A 20322-nucleotide genomic window follows, 5' to 3' on the forward strand; every position below is an offset into this window, starting at 1 on the left:
GAGGAAGATGGGCATGGATGTTAGCTCAGGGCCAGTCTTCCTCTACTTTATACGTGGGATGCCTGCCACAGCATGGCTTGATGAGCGGTGCCATATCCATACCCGGGATCCGAACCAGTGAACCCTGGGCTGCCAAAGTGGAACGTGTGCACTTAACTGCTGCACCACCAGGCTGGCCCCAAGATAGTGACTTTGAGTTGAGAGCTGAAGCATAGGTGGGGGTTAGCCAGGCAGAAGAGAATTGGGGATAAGAGATATTCGAGGCTCAGGGAGCAAATAGCATGTGCAAAGATCCTGTGGTAAGAAGGAGCATTACTTGCCTGAGGAAGCATAAGAAGGACAGTGAGGTTGAAATGCAGAGCATAGGAGGGAGGGAGAGTGGGGTGAGGTGAGGTAAAACAAGGGTGAAAAAGTGGTCAGTAGCCAGATTGCTGGGCCCTGTAGCAGTATAAAATTTAAGCAGGAAAGTCACATAATCAGATCAGTGTTCTAGGAAGATAACCCTAATGTGTGGGAAGACAGTGACTTGGAAGATGGATGTGGAGAGTCCATTGAAGGGGCAGTGGTAATGGTCTCGATGGGAATGATACTTGCTCTGACCAGGATGGTGGCAGAGGAGATGGAGTTGAGAAATTGATTTGATGGTGGATACATAAGAGAGGGGAGAAGAGAGAGAGGTTATAAGGATGAATGGGTGCTGTTCCCTGAGAGAGGGACCAGGAGACAAGGACTTTCTTGGGGAAGGGCTTTCATGTATCCAGTCTTTGTGCTTTGCAGATGACCGTGAGGAAATGAGAGAAAGACCCTTGGGGTTTGGGTCTGGAGCTCAGAGGGGAGATCTGGCTACAGAGGGTCACTTGGGAGATATAGGTGTGTGGGCAACGTTTGAAGTGTGGTGACACAAGATTGCCTGGGGAGAGAGAGTGGAGTGTCCTCAGGAGTCCCAGCATTTAACGGCCTAGGTGAGGGACAGGGAGCAAAAGGAGGAACCACCAGAGCAAGACCAGGAAAATCAGGAGAGTGGGGATGGGGCAGGGCAGCTGGCAGACGAACGGATGTTACTGAGCAGTAGTCAGAAGAGGCCTGAGAAGTGCAGGGGATGGGGGGCAGAAGTGGGGTTGGAGTGAGCTGATGAGGTGAAAAAGTGGCGATAGTGAGGACAGAGAGTTCCTCCAGGAAGTTTGGCTGTGGAGAGGGGCGCAGAGAGAGAAGGGAGTGAGTGGAAGGGAAGGTCTTTAATCATAGGAGACACTTGACGTGTAGATGTCCATGGAAAAGACCTGGGCTTGGGGGCTTGACCACCAGGCTTGGGGCCGGCTGAGCCTAGTCTCTGTCTCCAGGAGCAGGTCAGGCGAGGGGAGAAGTTTCTGCAGCCATTGGCTGGCTGGGAGGCAGCTGAACTGGGCCCCCCTGGAGCCCACTTTCTGGCCCTGCAAACCCAGCTGACTGAATTTTCTAGGGCTTTGGCCCAGCGGCGGCAGCAGCTGGCAGATGCCGAGAAGCTATTGCAGTTCTTCAAGCAGGTTGGTGAGGGGTCGCATCCCTGGCTCCAGGTGGTCAGTGGGGCCAGAGGATGGCTGCCCAGCTCCACCACAGCCTGAGCTCTTCCTGGATGTTCTGCTGCATCTCTCTCCTTGTCTTCAGTCTGACCCCCAAATCTAACCACTAGGGATGTGGCCTGGGGCCAACATCCTGTGGGGATGGAGAGTGGGCAGAGGAGAAGGCTTGGCGGTCTCGGTGGGATTCTCTTTCAGTGCCTGTGTGGCCTTGGTGTTGCAGGCCTCGACATGGGCTGAGGAGGGGCAGCGAGTGTTGGCAGAGCTGGAGCAGGAGCGCCCGGGAGTCGTGCTGGAACGGCTGCAGTTGCATTGGACCAAGCACCCTGACTTGCCTCCTGCCCACTTCCGAAAGATGTGGGCTCTGGCCACAGGGCTGGGGTCTGAAGGCATCCGCCAGGAATGCCGCTGGGCCTGGGCACGGTGCCAGGACACCTGGCTGGCCCTGGACCGGAAGCTAGAGGCTGCACTGAAGCCACCACCGACGGGCAGCACAGCTAGCCTGTCTGTCAGCCAGGTCCCTTCTGTACCTCCCCTGAGGAAGGCATACAGCCTTGATCGGAATCTGGGGCAGAGTCTCAGAGAGCCTGCCCACCACTGCCACCATGCGGCCATTGTGGCTGCCTGCCATGGACCAGAGGCTGGAGATGTTGCCCAGCCCCGGTCATCCCCCACTACCATGCCTCCACCAGGCAGCTCTGACCCCAGGAGCCCCAACAGGTGCAGGCAGTGGGCAGGGCAGGGAGGGCAGTGTCAGGGCAGAGCAGATGTCTTTGGTCCTGACTTCACTACCTGGTAGGCTCCAGCTGGTGCTGGCAGAGATGGTGGCGACAGAGCGGGAATATGTCCGTGCCCTTGACTACACCATAGAGAACTACTTCCCTGAGCTGGATCGCCCTGATGTGCCCCAGGGCCTCCGTGGCCAGCATGCCCACCTCTTTGGCAACCTGGAGAAGCTGCGGGACTTCCACTGCCACTTCTTCCTGCGTGAGCTGGAAGCCTGCACACGGCACCCACCCAGGGTGGCCTATGCCTTCCTGCGCCACGTAAGCCCCACAGGCCACATGGCCCCCAGCTGAACAAGTGTGAGTTTTGCCACACTCAACAAAGAACTATTTTGCACAGGCTTGGTGCCAGGCCCTGTGCTTGGTATAGCTGTAAGTGAGACCTACAAGGTCCCTGCCCCTCAGGGTGCTCCTAGTTTAGTAGAGGAGACATAAAAGTGAAAAAAGTAACTCCAGATTCTAGTTGGGGCTAGGAGAAACATAGTCGGGATGGACGGATGATTGTGAGTTAGCCACGGGGGTGGGGAGCAGGGGTACCCCCTTTAGCAAGAGCAGTTAGCAAGGCCTCTTTGAGGAGCTGACATTTGAGCTGAGGCCAGAGGGAGGGGCTAGAGTCTCAGAGCATTCCATCCAGATGCAGTGCAAAGCCCTGGGGCAGGAAAGAGGCCCAGTGGTCAAGGAAGAGTCAGGTCAATGTAGCTGAGTATGGTGAGCAAGAGAAGGAGCAGTTTGAGGTGAGGTGAGGTGAGACCAGAGGGATGCTCTCAGAGCTGTGGGAGGAGCAGAGCCAGATGCAGGACTTCATCCCCAGAGGGCCTGTGGGCAAGCCCCACTCTGCACAGTGCTGTTCTTGCCAGATCACCCCTCATTCAAAACAGGGTAAATTGGATCTGCAGGGGGAGGCCTCCCTAGGAACTGTCTGTTGACCTTTTGGTCTTCTCAAGCTGAGAGTGGTCTGGCCCTAGGAGGCAGGGGCAAACTTTGGGAGCTGGCCCTTTGGCACCCCAGCTGAGCCATGTGTCTTTGCAGAGGGTGCAGTTTGGGATGTATGCTCTCTACAGCAAGAATAAACCTCGCTCTGATGCCCTGATGACCAGCTATGGTCACACCTTCTTCAAGGTAGGTGAGCCTGAGTCTGTAAGGGGAGGTGGGGATGGAGGGAGTACCTTGAAGCCGCCTGATGGTCTCCCCACTACCTGGTAGGACAAGCAGCAAGCACTGGGGGACCAAATGGACTTGGCCTCCTACCTGCTGAAGCCCATCCAGCGCATGAGCAAGTATGCATTGCTGCTGCAGGAGCTGGTGCGGGCCTGTGGGGGGCCCACACAGGAGCTGAGTGCCCTGCGGGCTGCCCAGAGCCTCGTGCGCTTCCAGCTGCGACATGGCAATGACCTGCTAGCGATGGATGCCATCCAGGGCTGTGATGTAAGTCATCTCAGGCTATGGTGGGCTGTTGTAATGGGTGTGAAGGGAGGGGGCAGACGAGGCTGGGCACCCACCGGGCCCCAAATTGGCAGGTTAACCTCAAGGAACAGGGGCAACTGGTGCGACAGGATGAGTTCACAGTGCGTACTGGGCGCCACAAGTCCCTGCGCCGCGTTTTCCTCTTTGAAGAGCTGCTGCTCTTCAGCAAGCCTCGCCGAGGACCTACAGGCATTGACACGTTTGCCTACAAACGCTCCTTCAAGGTAGGCCCACCTGACCCTGCCCTGTGCATCCTGCTCCCCCAGTGCCTCACCAAGCCCTTCTCCCAACAACACAGATGGCAGACCTTGGCCTCACTGAATGCTGTGGGGATAGCAACCTGCGCTTTGAGATCTGGTTCCGCCGTCGCAAGGCCAGAGACACCTTTGTGCTGCAAGCTGCCAGCCTGGCCACCAAGCAGGCCTGGACAGCTGACATCTCTCGCCTGCTCTGGAGGCAGGCCGTCCACAACAAGGGTGGGTCCCTGCCCCCTACTTCAACCCACACTCTCCTCCCTGGAGAGCTTAGATTGTCCCAGAGGGGGCCTAGAGACCTGGAAATGCTTGGGAGCAGGGACAAGGATTGGCAGCAGCCAGTGAAGAGGAAAGAACTTCAAAGTCAGGCAGTCCTGCTGTCACTATATCTGACTGTGGACACAGTATTAACTTCTTTGACTATCAGAGGTCTCATCTTTAAAAGGGGAATTATGACACCTGCCCACGGGATTGTTGCAAAGAGAGAGCCTGGCACCACAAAGGCTCAGTGCGCAGGAGAGTTAATCTGCTGGGTGGTGGGTGTACAGGAGGGATAGATAGAGGCCCGAGGGTCAGGCTGATGTCCAGAGGGACCCCATCTATGCTCTCTCTCCACTCCAGAGGTACGCATGGCTGAGATGGTGTCCATGGGTGTGGGGAGCAAGGCCTTCCGAGACATCGCCCCCAGCAAGGAAGCTATCAGCGACCGCACCATCAACTACGTCCTGAAGTGCCGAGGTAGCAGGCAGGCTACAGGGGTCGGGGGTGAGGAGAGCTGCAGGAGGCAACATGGACCTCTGTCAGCTCTGGCCTGCACTCCCCTCAGGACATTGGCCCAGGTGGGCTCTGACCTGTCTCAACCTGACCCTCTCTCTTATGCAGTTCGCTCTCGGGCCTCCATTGCTGTGGCCCCGTTTGACTATGACAGCCCCTACCTGGGAGCCTCAAGCTCCCTTCCTGGAGACCCTGCCTCTTGCTCTGTACTGGGGTCCCTCAATCTGCACCTGTACAGAGACCCAGCTCTTCTGGGCCTCCGCTGGCCCCTGTATCCCACCAGCTTCCCAGAGGAAGCAGCGCTGGAGGCTGAAGCAGAACTGAGCAGCCAGCCATCTTTGAGTAGGTCTGGGCTTAGCCAGAGCTAGGAGGGCAGAGCTTGAGTTCTGGGCCTGCCCTGCTGACAGCTCACTCAGTCTCCCTCCCTAGCTCCTGAGGACTCAGAGGTCTCGTCCCAGTGCCCATCAGCCAGTGGCTCCAGTGGCTCTGACAGCAGCTGTGTGTCAGGGCAGGCCCTGGGCAGGGGCCTGGAAGACTTGTCTTATGTGAGTGCCATTTTGCCGTATACCTGCCAGCCCCTCCTCAGCCCAGCCTGGGCCTATGGCTGCCTTTCCTTTAGGTGGGGGCCTTGGGCCAGAGCCATTCCCCAGAGACCCCACCTGGACCCCAAGCTGGGGAAATAAACACTCATGCCCAACTTGGCACCATAGGTCTGAGCCCAGGCTTGAAGGTGGACAGTGGATCCAGCAGTCTCTAGATCCAAGGAACATCACTTCCTCTCAGGATCTGCTGTGACGAGGGCATGGCTGGTACTTGGGCCACCTCCAGCCCACATGCACAGCCCTATTGACTCCCCTTTCTGAGGTCTGTGCCCATTGGCAGACCAGGAGGGGCCTCTCCAGAGGCCCTGGCTGCAGAGCCTGAATGAGCACCCTGATCCTGGGCTCCTGGCCCTGTGTCCCCTTCTCCCGTCCCCCTCTCCAGCTCCTTACCCCAGTTTTGGGTTAGGATTAGGGTAAGCAGATGGTGTGTGTTTGTTTCCATGCTCTTGGCTGGTGGGGCACCAAGTGGCTCTGGCAGTGACTGGGCTGCCCCACCCCAGAGGAGAAACACAGGTGACTTCCCAGCAGCTGCTTCCTACCCCCAGGTTTCAAAGCCAAGTTCCCCAAACTTAGGGAGAGGCCCACCCTTATTGGACCCTTATTCTTGCCTGCTCTAGCTCCCCAGGCCCAGCCCCTTCTTTCCTGGGTCAGTTTGGTTATATTTACTCAATGCTTTTTGAATAGCTTTCAATTACAGTTGTTGTCTAAAATTATGTCAATGGTTGTTAGGTCTTTGGCATCTCAGAGAGGGAGTCCAGGCCCTTGGCTCGTGATTTACTCTTTATTTGTTTATAATAAAAAATAGACTGATATGCACCCTTGGATGGGCACATGTGTTCTGGGGACATCCCCAGTTAAAATGAACTTTGGCAGTTGAGGGTATGTGGGGGCAGCGTCGCTGGGCACCCTAGCCATCTTGTAAGTACTTTCCCAGGATAGAGTAAGAGACAGATCTAGACAGGCCCCTCTGGATGAGCAGGTCCACACAGCGACCATATTTCCTGGCAAAAGGCAGTGTGAGCTGGAAGGAAAGGCTGGTCTTATCTCTGACGTGCTGGCCAGTTGCCCACTCTGGCTGTGTGTGGGCGGGGTCCTCTCATCTGGGTGGGTGCAGGGGCAGGGCAAGGCCAGTTGTTGGGAACCTGATGCTCTTGGGCTCAGTTCTGCCCAAAGGCATCTCACAGGGCTGTGGCTAGGGGTGGCTACCAGGGAGCGAAGAGAATAACCAGAGGGTCAAAAATGTATGATTCCTGCCACTGGTCTTCCACCTTCTAGCCGCAGATGCTGACTTCACCTTTCCAATCAATATTAGGTCAGAGGCCTAATAGTAATTGGGTACTAGTGTGTTTATGGTAAAAGGTGTTGTAATAATGCCCTTGATTATAGAAATATCAGACTAATGGGAAATTAGATAAATCTTTTTTACCTACAATGTTAAAATAAAAACTTTGAGCCCTAAAATTATTTTAAGGAATCAAAAAACCTGGGTCATTCCTTTGCCCTTATAGGACATTTTCTTTTTCTTTGTAAAGAATGTTTTAAAGCAGCTTAAATATGAGGGGAATGTACAAAAGTGGTCACATCATGGCTAAGCAGGTGAAGTTGGTATCAGCCATTAAGAAGGTCTGACTGTCAATAGTTTCTCTGATTTCAGCACCCCAAAAGGTTGGGCTCATATTATAATGCTTCCCCGAGTGTGGCCAGGGTTGTCAGTGATGAAGGCAAAATTGGTATCATTGGAGGAAAATTACAAAAACCAGTCGCCTGAATGCTTTTTTGACCACTCTGGACTGGTTAATTTCAGCCATCGTTTCTCCCTCCCCAGGACCAGGGACCAGAGGTCTAGCTGGTTGCCTCGCCTTCTGGGCAGTACTGGCCTGGCCCTCATGCAGGTGCAGCAAGACAGTGTCCATCTGACACATCCACAGGGTCACCATTCCCAGTGGAGTGCAAGTGGCCCTCACCTCTACCCAGCTGTACAGGTGTTCCTGGGTGTGCCGGTCATCCTTGAAGCCGGTGACGGCCAGCAAATCCACCACAAACTGCTTGGGGCTGATTTGCAGGGTCTGCCAGAAGAGCTCACGGTCAGGCAGGTCTGGGGGCAGCTGGCTGACACACATTTGCTCTGAGCCCCTCAGAGTGGGATGCAAAGCAGGGGCTTCACTGGACCTGCAGGAGCCGCAGAGCTCGGGGGGCATTATCACTCCAAACTGCCCCTTGGCCAGGGGTTGGTCCAGATGCTGCTGCCTTGTCTTCCTGTCCCTGCCCTTCTTACCTGCCCTTTCTGCCCCTGACCTATTTCCCTCATCCCCCTTCTTAGCTTGGTTCCTCTTACCTTGCACCACTTATTGGGGTGGGGGGAGGGCAAGAGGACAGGTAGAGAAGGAACAAGGCCTTAGGCCTATCACATACCCACAGCCGGTTGGCCAGGGAGACCACCTTGGCTGTGATGGCTTTGGGGTCCTTTTGCCTGATGGAATCCAAGATGATGTCTGTCAGGAAGCGGTGACATTTCTGTGCATAAAACATCTCTTCCCAGGACAGAGGGAAACTCAAGAAAGTCATCCCTGTGAAGGAGAGAGTGAATGTGGCCACATCTGCCTGCAGCTAGGGCGTCAGAGTTACTCTGGAGTAAGGAGAGAGGTGTAGGGATCCCAAGGGAGACTGTCTCCCTCAAGTACCTTGGGTAGGGGCTCAGGCATCTTCACAAGGAAGTGCAGGCCAGGCATGGCTCCAGAGCCTTACCTTGGGGCTGGGGACTGGCTGTGGGTGGCGTGTGCCTGAGGTTGTCCATCTGTGTGGTGTAGATGATGCTGTCCTCAAAGAACATCCAGGAGCCATCGTTGCCCACCACAGGAGGGTGGGTCACTTTGAGGATAACCCCTGTGCTGTCCACCTCACTGGCCTCAGGCAGAGGCTGCTCAGGGGCAGGGCTTTCTGTGAAAATAATGTGGGGAGGGGGCTCTCCTTAAGCCACTTCAGAGACCAAGCAGGGAGGGGGACGTCTGGTGACAGACTACTGCAGTCAGTCATCCCAACCTTCCAGCAGCTGCTGCTTCCTGCTTCTCGGAAGTGGCACCCTGGGCTGGCAGGGCCTGTCCTGGCTCTCCTCTCTTCATTGCCCTGGAATCACTGCAAGCCAAATCCTAAATTTCAGAACTCCAAGGAACTTTCCAAATTCCAATGTTGAACCAAGAGTGGTTCAAATAGGGCTGATAATAACCCAGCTTGGGACTGGAAATCTTTGTAAAACTGTAAATTGAGAGAAGCTTTTTGGGCAAGCCTTTGATGCGTGTCCACTCTGAAGAGTATGCTTGACAGACCAACTTGGGGCTCACAGGCAGGACCCAAGAAGGCCCCTCCAAGCAAGGCCTGAGCCACTAAAAGGGAAGGCAGCAATACTGTAGGAAGGACTTTGAAGGAGCAGAGGAAACAGCCCGTCATGGCAGTTCTCAGCCCACTTCCCTGGGCCATCTCCACACCTCCCCACCATACACAACACACCTCTCTTCGGCCCAGTTCCCACAGACCTATCTCCTGGACTTCTCCACCTGGATGTCTCTCAGCACGTTACACATAACATGTCCTCTTCCCCAAGTCTACTCCCTCTCTTGTCCATCCCACCTTAGTAACCGTCCACCCCTCTTGCAGTCACCCAAGCCAGAAACTTGGCCCCTGCTTGGCCTGATCCTTCTCCCCTTCCTCCCACAACTGCCTAGCCTGTTTTACCTAGAATGACCTCACTACTTATAACACTTCCCCTCCTGCTGTTGCATTTCCTCTGCTCCTGGAGCAAGCTTTCTAAGTGCACACCTGACTGCTTGCTCCCTTGTTTAAAATGCCTCAGTGGCTGCCCACTTCCCTTAGGATCAGAACAAAGTGCCAGGTCCTGAACTTGGCTCAGAAGACCTGTCCTGATTACTTTGTCTTCAGCCTTATCTCCCATCATTTCTCCAGGGAAGCCTGGCTTCCAGCTAGACCAGTGATCTGTGTTTCCACAAGTAGCTGAGGCTTCTCCTTCCTTCCTCTGCTGACTCCCCAGCCCCTAGCCTCCTTTGTGCTGCTGTCACTTCACAGCCACCCCCTTCCCATAGCACTCATCATTTTGCCTCTTGTGGTCTCTTGGTCCCTCAAGCCATGCCAGTGTGTCAGTCATTCTTGTATCTGCTGCTTGGCACAGAGCTTGCATCTGTGCGTGCAGGGTTCTGGTCCCCCAGTGTCACTAACTCTATGGTCTTGGCCAAGGTTTGCCTTCTCTGTTCTAAATGAGACTTAGGTCACGGATGGGACAGGACTCACCTCTCTCCTTTGGCCTCTGCTTGCCCCAGTCCTTCAGGGTGACAGCTCTTTTCATGGAGAAGTATGGCTTAAAGCTTGGCTCTGGCCCCTTGTCTTTGGCTCCAGCCCCAGCCCCTGCCTGTGGACCTAGGTCCTTCTCTGAGGCTGTGGAATGGCCTTTCCAGGAAGCTGAGGTGCTAGGCTGGGAGGCAGCCTCACTTCTTGAGGGGAGCTGTAGGGCAGCTTCCTCCAAGGAGCTGCTCCGTGGAGCTGGCAGTGGCTGGAATTCCCACTGTTTGCAATTGACCATGTCCCATTCTCTCACCAGGGAGATGAGTTTTTGCATGGGGGTGACAGGAGGGTCTTTGATTTCAGATTTCTGTGTGAGGTTGACTGTGGTACACTTCTTCTTGGGAGGACTCTCAGGGTGAGCCCCCCAGTGTCTGGGGTTGGCACAGAGGCCAGGACAGTGTGAGTATGTGCTGGGATTGCCTGCCCTCTTGGCGCTTCGGCACAGGGACACCTGGATGGTCTGGGAGTACTGGTCAGCCTCCTCCATCTGGCTGGACCTGGCCAGGGTCCCCTTGGCCTTGTTCCATGGAGTCCTGTCATTGCAGTCTTGGAAGTCCACAGGCATGCAAGCTGTGGTCTGAGGAGGAAGGGCACAGTAGCTCTGGGCATTTTATGCTTCCACGTTGAAGCTTTCCCCCAAGATATAATAAGCTGGGCCTCCAAGACTTCAATTGGCTTACCCAGAACAATCCCATCCCCTACATGGGTCAGACTGAACTTGGCTCAGTCTGAGTAGGGGTGGTGCCAGCCCAGGGGCCTCTCACACTCCAAAGGGACATATTATCAGCATCCCAAGCCACAAGCAGCCAACAATTCCCTGTGTCTCCTTCGAGGTTCAGAAACGAGTTACTGTGCTAGGAACCCATGTAGGCCCTGCTCTTTCATTTTGCCATGTCCCTCAGTAGTGAGGTCTTCCCCCTGAGCCCCGTAGTGGTGCTCTTTGAGGACTACACCAAACCAAAGAAGGTTGGGACTTACTTCTTTGGTGTCTCTACTGAATTCCACCAGTGACCCTGGCCCTTCTGTCACCACATGCAGCCTCCTGATGGGAAAAGCTTCTTCATTTTCAGATTCTTTCTCCTGGGTCCATGACCTGCACATGCCAAGAGGGGTTGGTTAGTGAGCAGAAGCTTCCCCTAGCCCATCAACCATTGGTCAGGTCTGCCCTTTGGCTGGGAGTTAATTCTAGACAGTGGCGGAGAAGGGTTTTGCTTAAGTCATTGGCCAATCCTGGGCCTGCTCCACCCCATAACCCCAAGGAGAACAGGTTCTACTGGGAGACAGGACATAGGACAGGGCTCCCAAGAGGAATATAAAGGTCCATACTCCAGAACGTGATGTCCAAAGCAAAGTTTCCTTACTTGTATGCCTCACATTGGGCAAGGGCTTCTGAGAGGGATGGGATGTGGTATTCTTCTACCTCCTGGCAGAAGAGGGGCCATTCCCTGAAAACGACAGAGATGTTGGACTGAGCAGCTGGGGTGGGAGTGTGGGTGGGGGCATAAGCCTCCAGAGCTGCTGCTTTGAATAGCAGTTCAAAGGTTATGTTGGAAATAATACAACCTCCTCCCTGAAGGCTGCTAACTCAAGTTTCCTTTGTTGCAGAGGGATGGGATTTCATCATATGAATTCCTTCCTTCACTTACTTAAATTCAGATGGTAAAAACAGTTTTCCAAGTCTCAGGAAGTTGAGAATGTGTCGGAACATTTGGCCATCCCCATGGATCAGCAGGGTCTGTCCATATGTGATCCAGTATACTCTCTGAGGGTTGGACAGCAGTTCTGGATACTGCAAGGGGTTGGACACCAGGCTCTGTTAGTCTGTTAGTTAAAGGGCTAGGTCTTTAGTAAAGGCAGGTCAGTCTTCTCTCACTTCATTTTCCTGACCGTTCTAGAGCAGAGGCTTTAGGATCTCCATCTCCCTTTCTTGTCAACTACAGGGAGCCACAGTGGAGAGCAGAATCTCCAGAGAGAAGCACATCATCTCTGCTTCAAGTTTTGCTGGTCCGTAGACTACCCTCTCTAGTCATTTGGAACACCACCCTTATTCTTGCTTGATCCAGGCCCCTCAGACTGGCCTCTTCCCTACCCAAACTCCTGAGGGCCTTCCCAGCATGCTGCTCATATGATAAGAGCACTTTGGGCCATGGAGCAGAGGAAAGGTCCTTGTTCTAAGCAGGTGCTGGAGGCTGTCTGAGGGTCAGGGGACAGGTTCCAATGCAGCTCAGCCACAGAAGCCAAAGGGAGAGGAGGGCAGCCCGGGGCCAGCAGTACCTTCAGCAGGGTCTGTAGGGTGGTTGCATACCAGTGGCTTCCAACATAAACTTTGATGATCTGTTGAGGGGAATACACAGTGATTTCTGCTGTCCACTCCTCATCTAAGGAAACCAATGAAAAGGAACATATCACATGACCAGAAGGGAAATTAGGTAGGGCATTTTGGTCAATAATGTATTGCATGTTAAGACTCAATACATTCATCAGTCGTATTGTGTTGCCTCCTTTGAGAAGCAGCAGAAATCCCTGACACCAACCTTTTCTGTTACTCAGGCCTTCCCTGTGGCTTACCATACAGTTTCCTGGGTGGTGAGGTAGGTTTGGAATGGCAGCTTTGAAGGTCAGCTGGTAAGTGGGGGTGGGGAGGGTAAGCCCTCAGGAATCTCTACCCCAAGGGCACTGCTGCTCTTCCCTTGACCCACCTCTTTCAGGAAAGCTGGGCCGATGTTCCTGCCACCTCCATTACCAACTGCTTCTGGTTTCTGGCTGGGTGTGTAACTTTTCATGTGGCCACTCAGACTGGAGCTAGGAGTCCCTCTGTATGTTTGTGCTTATGGTTTGGCAAATGTCATAGAGCCAGCTCTCATCATTGTCACTTCTACAGAGACCAAGCCTCTAGGCATGTCTGGAGAGTGGGGCTTCATTCTGGGAAGATGAATCCATGACCCTTTTCTTGTGGGCGACTAGACTTAGGCTTTTTTCTGATGTTTGGGAACCAGTTTCTAATGAGCTTTGTAGTGAATCAAAGGTATATAAGTAGATTATATAACCAAGAGGTAAGAGGTGTATAATTAGATTGTGAACTCCATGAAGATAGGGACTGGGCTGTTTTGCTCTCTTCTATACCCCTAGTGTTTACTCCTGTGCTGGTATGTGGTAGGTGCTCAATAAATGTCAAATGTAGCTGAATGATAGTAATACACCTTAAACTTGACCTAAAACACTTTTTGTTAATGAGGTTATAGGCAGCTGATAAAAACAACACTGACTTTGGACTCAGATTCAAATGCCGGCGTGACCATGAGCTAACTGTAATTTGAGCAGGTTGCCTCCCTGAGCCTCTGCTTCATCTGTTAAATGGACCCAGGGACTGTTCCTCCCTAGATGGCTGAGAGGACCCAATGAGCACAGCATGTCAGCTCCCAGAGCCAGAGCAGGCATGCCCCTGGGGACCTGTGCAGTTCCACACTGGGTCAGTCTGAACTGCTCGAGGCTACTCATGGGCTGGGGTGAGGAAGGGGTGAAAGTTTCCCTTTAGGCAAAACCCACAAATCTTGGTCTGGCTTTCCTTTCCTCTTCCATCTACTGTTCCTGGCCCTGGCCAGCCTCATCTTTCCTCTCTGATCCCCAAACCATCCCCTGATGCTGAATTAAAACTCAGAAGCTTCCTGATTTACTGAGCACATCCATGGGTGCCAGAGTCTTCGGCTCCAGATGAGTCTTCAGAGCCACTTTCATTGGCTCATAGGTGATGTCCCTCTTGTCCAGGAAGGCACAGAGCTCGTACACCTCAGAAATTGTCTCAGTCAGGGGCAGCCGGCAAGTCCCCAGCCAATTCCTGCCCAGAAGAAAGGCCTGTCACAGAGAGCCTCAGCACTGCACCCCAAGGGAGTCCAGGCTGTCAACTTTCCATGTCTGGAATGTCTTGGCCCAACACTAGCTCAAACTTGTTGTCACCGATATAATTTCCTTGATTTAACTGGAAATCTGGTGGTATCTTGTAGGAGGATAAGCTCGGACACACAGGCTTATCCTTTTTGGAGCTGAACTTGACCTTTTTCAGGAAGGCCTTCTAAATTGACTAATCACAAGCCTCCAGGTCCTGTCTCAGGTTCTAGGCCAGGGCCCAGCCACACCCTTCCCACCCCCATAAGTATCTGCCCAAGACATCTCAGTCACTATGTGGCAGTGTGCCATGATCTTGGGAGATTACTGATACCCTGTGTACCCAGAAAAGAGGGTGGGGGTCTGAACATCAACCTCCTGCCTCCAAAGGCACTTGTCTTTGCCCTCTGTGACATTCTGGGTAGGGCATCTATCCAAAGTGTATTGGGGTAAGACAGCGTTTGGGGACAGCTGGCCCTCTCCCCAGGGGCTCAGGAAAATCCACTTCTACCTTTAGTTTTAGTACCAATTATTTTGTGACCCTAAGAAAGTTGCTCTACTCTGAACCTCAGTTTACCCTTCTATAAAACAGGATTGGAATTCCATGCCCCTGCACTAATGGGGACATTCTGAGCTTGTCCCTTAAGGCAAAAGCCAAGTATCACCTCCTCTGGGAAGCCTGCCTTGCCTTGCTTCTGAGGGGCACCCCTGGCTCTGGCCTCTCTGTGTGTCCACTGAGCCTCCCAAGGGTTGGGGGAGGACCTTTGTAGGAGGATCTGCATGGAGGGGGTAATACCCAGCATCCTAAGGGTTGTGACCCTGGCCTGGTCACTTAAGACCTAGCACAGGGCTAGAACCAGAGCAGTGGATTGCAGATAACAGAAATATGAAACAATCTGAAGGCTTTGAACCTTGGGAACCCTTGCACCTTGGCACCTGCCCTCTCTGAGGCACTAGCCTGGTGGTGGTGGGAGTGGCTAAAATGATGGGTTTGCCTCCAAGGACACTGTTTTCCTTTGGTTCGTGGGCAAGGCCCCAGGTTGGTTCCTACAGAAAGGCAAAGCCCAGCCTGAGTGGGACCATGTTCTTTGAGGAAGGCCTTACTTGACATGCTGGAAGAGGACCCCGTTCCCTGTGATGTACAGTCGGCTTCCATCCAGTGTGCTCTCAATGCGGAGCTGACCCAGTGCGGAGTCTGGGTACTTCACGAGCAGACCCAGGGCCATTATGTACAGTGGCTTCATGGACTCCAGGCCTGCAGCACGGCCCACCTTCCCAGGACTCGGGGGAGGACAGGAGGTCCGGGAACAGCCACCTGTGGCGGAGAGAAAGGGATGATTCCTAGACTCCTCATGGTCATAACTGTGTAACTTTGGGTCTTGCTTCCTACTGGTGCCTTAAGTTAGTAGTAAAGAGGCTCAGAAGGAGGTTATTTCCCTGCAGAGCCCAAATCTGGACCTTCTCAAAATCAGTATAACTTTTTGTATACTCAGTCAGGTTTAGAGGTCAACTATGTCTTGGGCGGTGGGGCAGAGGGGGCATTAATTCACTGTATCACTAACATTTGAATTTCGGAAATTTCAGTATAGTAGTCATCTGGGCCCAGCCTCCACAGGAATCTCCCTTAGTTCTAAGCTTTGCTTTCACTGTCCACAGGTAAAGATCAGCAACCACATCATACAACCCAATGTACATTACAGGCTTCCCAGATTCACAGCCCCTGGACAGAATTTTCCCCAGAGACACAATACGTGGTGTTACTTTCAGGTTGGATATATGGGTTGCTGGCTTGTGGGCAGGACTTTGTTCTCCTGTAGTGGGCACAATGCACAGCTGCTGGGTGATTTTCATGGATCATCTCCAATCTTCTGAGCAACCCTACAAGAGGGGTTGTGCTATCCTCGTACCACAGATGAGGAAACTGTGTCCTGAGAGGGTAAGTACCTTGCCCCAAACTGCAAAGCTAGGCAGAAGCAGAGGCAGAGCAGTGATTTGAGGGCAGCTCTGTCCATCTCTCAGGCTACCAGAGCTGTTTACTTCAGTTATGGTGCTTTATAGAAGGCAAAAACCACACTTTGTGTTTGGGGGTGGCTGCACGGCTTACAGGGCCCATCTCAAACATGCTTCCCTTCCATCTTCACATAGCTCTTGTGGAGCAGGCACCACTCTACCCCTCTTTCAGTGACCGATGTTCTCTGAGGAGCAGAAGCCCTTGCAGGAGTGATTTGAACTCACATCCCCTTAAGTGGATTGTAAGACCCTGAGACAGGCTCCTAAAATCTACTGCAGGATGCTACTACCCCCAAATAGGGTATTTGCTTGGGGAGGAGGCTGGGCCTAGAGATAGGGAAAGGCCTTATTCCCATGGCATGTCTAGTGATGCACAGGCCAAACTTCACATGTGCAAGGCAGTTCTAGACATTCTCAGAATGCCAGCTGAGGCCACAATGATGTAGCTAGCTCCTTGAAACATGCACAATAGTTTCCATAGATGTGCAGGATTTGGGAAATGGGATGATGAAAGGCAAATTTAAAAAATGAGTTGGGGCCGGCCCCGTGGCCAAGTAGTTAGGTTCACACACTCCGCTTCAGCGGTCCAGGGTTTTGCCAGTTCGAATCTTGGGCGTGGACATGGCACCACTCATCAAGCCATGCTGAGGTGGCATCCCACATGCCACAACTAGAAGGACCCACAACTAAAAATACTCAACTATGTACCGAGGGCCTTTGGAGAGAAAAAGGAAAAATAAAATCTTAAGAAAAAAAAGAGCAAACTAGAGTGAGGTACAGCTGGGAGCATGAAAGCCTGGACTGGACTGGGGTCAGGAAGTGTCAGGAGCAGGCAGAAATAGGCACGCAGCCAAGGGTTTCAAACTAGGGAAACAAGGAAATTGGGGAGTGGGTAAGATAACTGAATCACTCGTAGGGAATTTGCCTAAGAATTTCCCATGCCCTCCAGTTGTGCCAGGAGGAGGAAGGATGGGAGTGGGGAGTGGGTGCTGCAAGCTCCCAGTATTTCCAAAAGCAAGGCAGACCTCCCCTGCCCCAGGGAAAGCCTGCCCTGGGGCCCCACCTCCTTGCCCAGGATATTCTGGCTTGGTTCCCCCACCCAGTCTGGGCTGAGCTACCAACAGCTCAGTGAGGAGGCTGAGCTGAGCAGACAGGGCACACGGGCACACAGGGTTTCAGGCTCAAATTCCTCTTCTCAGATTCTAAGTCAGCCAAAACACTCACTTCTGTCACCACCACCCAAAACCCAAAGTGGGTCATGAAGGGGAGAGGTTTGTTCTTGGCTTTTCCAGCTAAAGCTGGGACTGCCCCAGAATGTCAAGGGGAGGTCAAGGTTCCCCTGGTGACATACCCATGTCCATCCGGTACAACCTTACAGCTTCAGTGAGCTCAGGGATTTCCAGAATTTCCACTTCTGCTTCTAACACATCTATGTTGGAGAAATTGTCTGGTAGTAAAATCTTCCGTAAGCGGAGAAAATTCACTTGAAAAGCAAAGGGAAACAAAATGAGTTAACAAGGTTATTTCTGATTTAACCGTAGGTCCAGGTTTTGGTGGTTTTTTTGGTGCTGCAAGTTGTCATAGGTTCTCCTTGTTCTGAAACAATTTCTAAACATACCTGGTTAGATTAGCTTTGAGACTGTGGTTTTCAAGGTGAAAGACCCCACATTACTTTGTTTTTCTGAGTCTGAGTCCATGGGTGTGGCCTCCCGGGGCCTAGCCTGGGGCTCCCAAGCCAGGCCCTCCTGGTGAGCAGACTGGCCTTGAGGCTTACCCTGTGGTCTTGACCCAAGAGCGGGTCATTCCAAAAGCGGAGTTGTCTTGCCGCTTAGAGAGGAAGGGCCCAGCTGAGCCTTGGCTGGCAGGTGGCACTTGAAGTTTGTCCCTGCCTGGATTGCAGTGTGGGAGACAGAGATGAGCCAACGCTAATTTCCTGTGTGAATCAACTGGGAGATTCAGAAGCATATCACAGACAACTTTCCAGGTGACTATGAATATGAATGGCTGGGGTTCCAGGCATTTGGGCCCCTACTACAACTTAGGTGTTTCCTGCTGTATTCATTTAGGTGGCAGCAGCATCTTGAAATCAAAGAGGTCATTCAGTTTATACCCCACCAGAGCTCCTCCTGGGGCACTGCGGGGAGGGAGGCTCTCTTCTGTCCAGGGGTGAAGATCTCATTCCTCCTTAGGCCACTAGCTCAAGCGGATGATTCTACAATGATCCTGAGGAACCTTTCACCACCCACCCTCCTTCCCTTTTATTCTGAGTTTAGTGGAAGTGAGAGCAGGTAGGTAGGGACCATCCATTGAAACAACCCTATTTCTTCATTTTATGATGAGAGGAACTGAGACCTGGAGACCAGTTGGATACATAAGGGCAGAGCAAGAAGAGTAGCTGACTTTGGAGCCGAGCTCAGGGCCTTGCCCTTCACACCAACTCTTGTGGCCCCTGACACCACCGCAAATAGTTTGCAGTGCCCATGTACACCCAGGCCATCTGCAAATAAACAGAGAATAAAATAGCCCTGAGGCTGTTGGGAATCTAATGCTGGGAATCTGCTTGTCTCCAGGAAGGCTCTGTCATGCCTCTGCCACCTCTGCCCTTGAAAGCTCCTCAGGCCCCAAGCACCAAGCTGGGCCTCCATGGGATGTGGGTTGGGGAGGGGTGGATGGGCCCCATCAGCCCGCTCCCAACACCTACATCCCCCACCCCTGTCACCCCAGGATAGAACAATCACCAATGAAGCGGAACTCGCTGCACTCGCACTCAATCAGGGCCACAGTTTCAGCCAGCCACAGCAGGTTGTCTTCAGTCACCAGGTTTGGATACTTGGCCACTAGGTCTAAGGGCAGGAAGCAGTAGTGCACTTCCTCTTCTGTGTCTAATAGTGGTGTGTCCATGAGCCCCAGAGGCGCCTTATCGTGTAGGCCTGGAGGAGAAAGAGCAGAGGGGTGTCACCACTTCCCAGAGGCCAGGACTCTCAGAGGCTGGCAGGGCTCTCACAGACCCAGGGGCCCCAGAGGATGCTGAAGAGATCACCCTGGAGATGGTCCCCACAGGTGCCTCCTTCTTCTCTCTCTCTCCTTTTTCAGCTGTAACCCTAAGGTTTGGCAGGAGTGTGGTGGGGAGCAGGGCATGTAAATCTATCTTTTTCTACAGTGAAGGGCAATGGGACATGTGAAATTTTGGCTTATGCACCCAAAGTCATTAAATTCATATTGGTTACCTATTTGGCTCTTTCTAATTGATCAAAACAACCATTGTGACCTACAGATAAAATAGATCCTTTTTACTCTCCCAGAAGCTCAAAACTCATCTGTAATCATGAAGGGCTCTTCTGGTGTTCCAGATAGACCAATCTATGCTGCAAGGAATCCATCAGGCAGTGATCATTTGGGGACATTCCTTTTGTCTTTGTTAGAGGTGACTTGAAAGGATGGTAGAGTTCCCTGACTACTAGGATCGGGTGGAATACAGCCCAGCCTTGCGCAAGTGAACCAGTATGCAGAGGAATGAACGTGGAGGAGCATGTTTAGTTCCAGTGGGTGAGTGGCCATGGAGAGAGCATGTGGCAGAGTACAAGATCAAAGGAGATGACAGAGAGGTAGAGAAATCATCCAGAACTGGTTCAGAAATCAGGGTACTCTCTGGATTGAAGCCACTTCTGTTTGGGTGAGGAGAAGGGAAGCTGGTGTGAACTTCAGGAAGGGTCAGCCTGTGATTATACCTGTGAAGGCTGGGCTTTTTATAGGAAATTCTGAGGGTTTGCTGATACATTTCCACGTTCGCCAGTAGTTCAAAGATGCTCTCTCGGCCACAGGTATGTCTGCAGGCCGCACACGTAGATGGTGTTTTCCTTCCTTCAGATTATCTAGAGTCTGTCAGATAAAGAAGATTACTGCCTTGAAAATTCTAAACCAAGTAACTATCTACCAATTCTAGGATAAAATAGTATGTGACTTTCTTTGGTAAAGTGTTTTGAAATAAATAAGTGATTTTGTTTAGCACGATAGCACAAAAATGTAAAAATTTAGGTCTATAAGATGACATGCTGATATTCAAAATCTCAGTGACTATTTCTCTTCTTTGTGTGTGTGTGAGAGAGAGAGAGAGGAAGATTGGCCCTGAGCTAACATCTGTTGCCAACTTCCTGTTTTTTTTTTTCTCCTCAAAGCCCCAGTGCATAGTTGTATATCCTAATTATAGGTCATTCTAGCTCTTCTATGTGGGATGCCACCACAGCATGGCTTGATAAGTGGTGCATAGGTCCGTACCCAGGAACTGAACTGGCAAACTCCAGGCCACCGAAGCAGAGCATGTGAACTTAACCACTACACCACCAGGCCGGCCTCAACTATTTCTCTTCTGATTTTTGAAACAAATTCTTTGGATTATAATTTTGTGTTGATGATTATAAATCTATCTTACACAATCTTAATTTATATTTAGTCATTAAAAACTTGAGATTTTCTATCATTTTCCCCTCAAGAGTTCAAAAACCCTTTTAGACCTGTTATAGTTATTGTGATCTGCCTATTGTTTGTGCTCATCCTAATCCTGGAATGTGGTCTAAGTAGGGAAATGGAGGTGGCACAGGGGACCACACTTTCCAAAGCATTTTCACATACATTCACTCAGTTACCC

General features: G+C 52.2%; 2 protein-coding genes across 2 annotated transcripts in view; one reads left to right on the forward strand and one right to left on the reverse strand.

Annotated features, from left to right (window-relative positions):
* The window catches only part of PLEKHG4 (pleckstrin homology and RhoGEF domain containing G4), a 9672-nt gene extending 3421 nt beyond the window's left edge, over positions 1 to 6251 (forward strand). The window contains exons 12-22 of the mRNA XM_046682935.1: positions 1341 to 1523; positions 1780 to 2276; positions 2356 to 2602; positions 3371 to 3460; positions 3545 to 3766; positions 3859 to 4029; positions 4104 to 4281; positions 4681 to 4797; positions 4942 to 5175; positions 5263 to 5378; positions 5544 to 6251. Coding sequence (XP_046538891.1) covers positions 1341 to 1523; positions 1780 to 2276; positions 2356 to 2602; positions 3371 to 3460; positions 3545 to 3766; positions 3859 to 4029; positions 4104 to 4281; positions 4681 to 4797; positions 4942 to 5175; positions 5263 to 5378; positions 5544 to 5549 — 2061 coding nt within the window. The 3' untranslated portion in view covers positions 5550 to 6251. The remainder of the gene's footprint in view (positions 1 to 1340; positions 1524 to 1779; positions 2277 to 2355; positions 2603 to 3370; positions 3461 to 3544; positions 3767 to 3858; positions 4030 to 4103; positions 4282 to 4680; positions 4798 to 4941; positions 5176 to 5262; positions 5379 to 5543) is intronic.
* A 91-nt stretch (positions 6252 to 6342) lies between these two features.
* KCTD19 (potassium channel tetramerization domain containing 19) overlaps positions 6343 to 20322 on the reverse strand; it is a 33271-nt gene continuing 19291 nt past the window's right edge. The window contains exons 3-16 of the mRNA XM_046682046.1: positions 19406 to 19556; positions 18416 to 18607; positions 17029 to 17160; positions 14772 to 14982; positions 13460 to 13620; positions 12060 to 12163; positions 11432 to 11574; positions 11147 to 11230; positions 10764 to 10878; positions 9735 to 10362; positions 8181 to 8372; positions 7848 to 8002; positions 7400 to 7501; positions 6343 to 6456 (exon numbers count right to left, since the gene is read on the reverse strand). Coding sequence (XP_046538002.1) covers positions 6343 to 6456; positions 7400 to 7501; positions 7848 to 8002; positions 8181 to 8372; positions 9735 to 10362; positions 10764 to 10878; positions 11147 to 11230; positions 11432 to 11574; positions 12060 to 12163; positions 13460 to 13620; positions 14772 to 14982; positions 17029 to 17160; positions 18416 to 18607; positions 19406 to 19556 — 2484 coding nt within the window. The remainder of the gene's footprint in view (positions 6457 to 7399; positions 7502 to 7847; positions 8003 to 8180; positions 8373 to 9734; positions 10363 to 10763; positions 10879 to 11146; positions 11231 to 11431; positions 11575 to 12059; positions 12164 to 13459; positions 13621 to 14771; positions 14983 to 17028; positions 17161 to 18415; positions 18608 to 19405; positions 19557 to 20322) is intronic.

This window comes from Equus quagga, chromosome 13 (assembly GCF_021613505.1).
Source record: "Equus quagga isolate Etosha38 chromosome 13, UCLA_HA_Equagga_1.0, whole genome shotgun sequence".
NCBI lineage: Eukaryota > Metazoa > Chordata > Mammalia > Perissodactyla > Equidae > Equus > Equus quagga.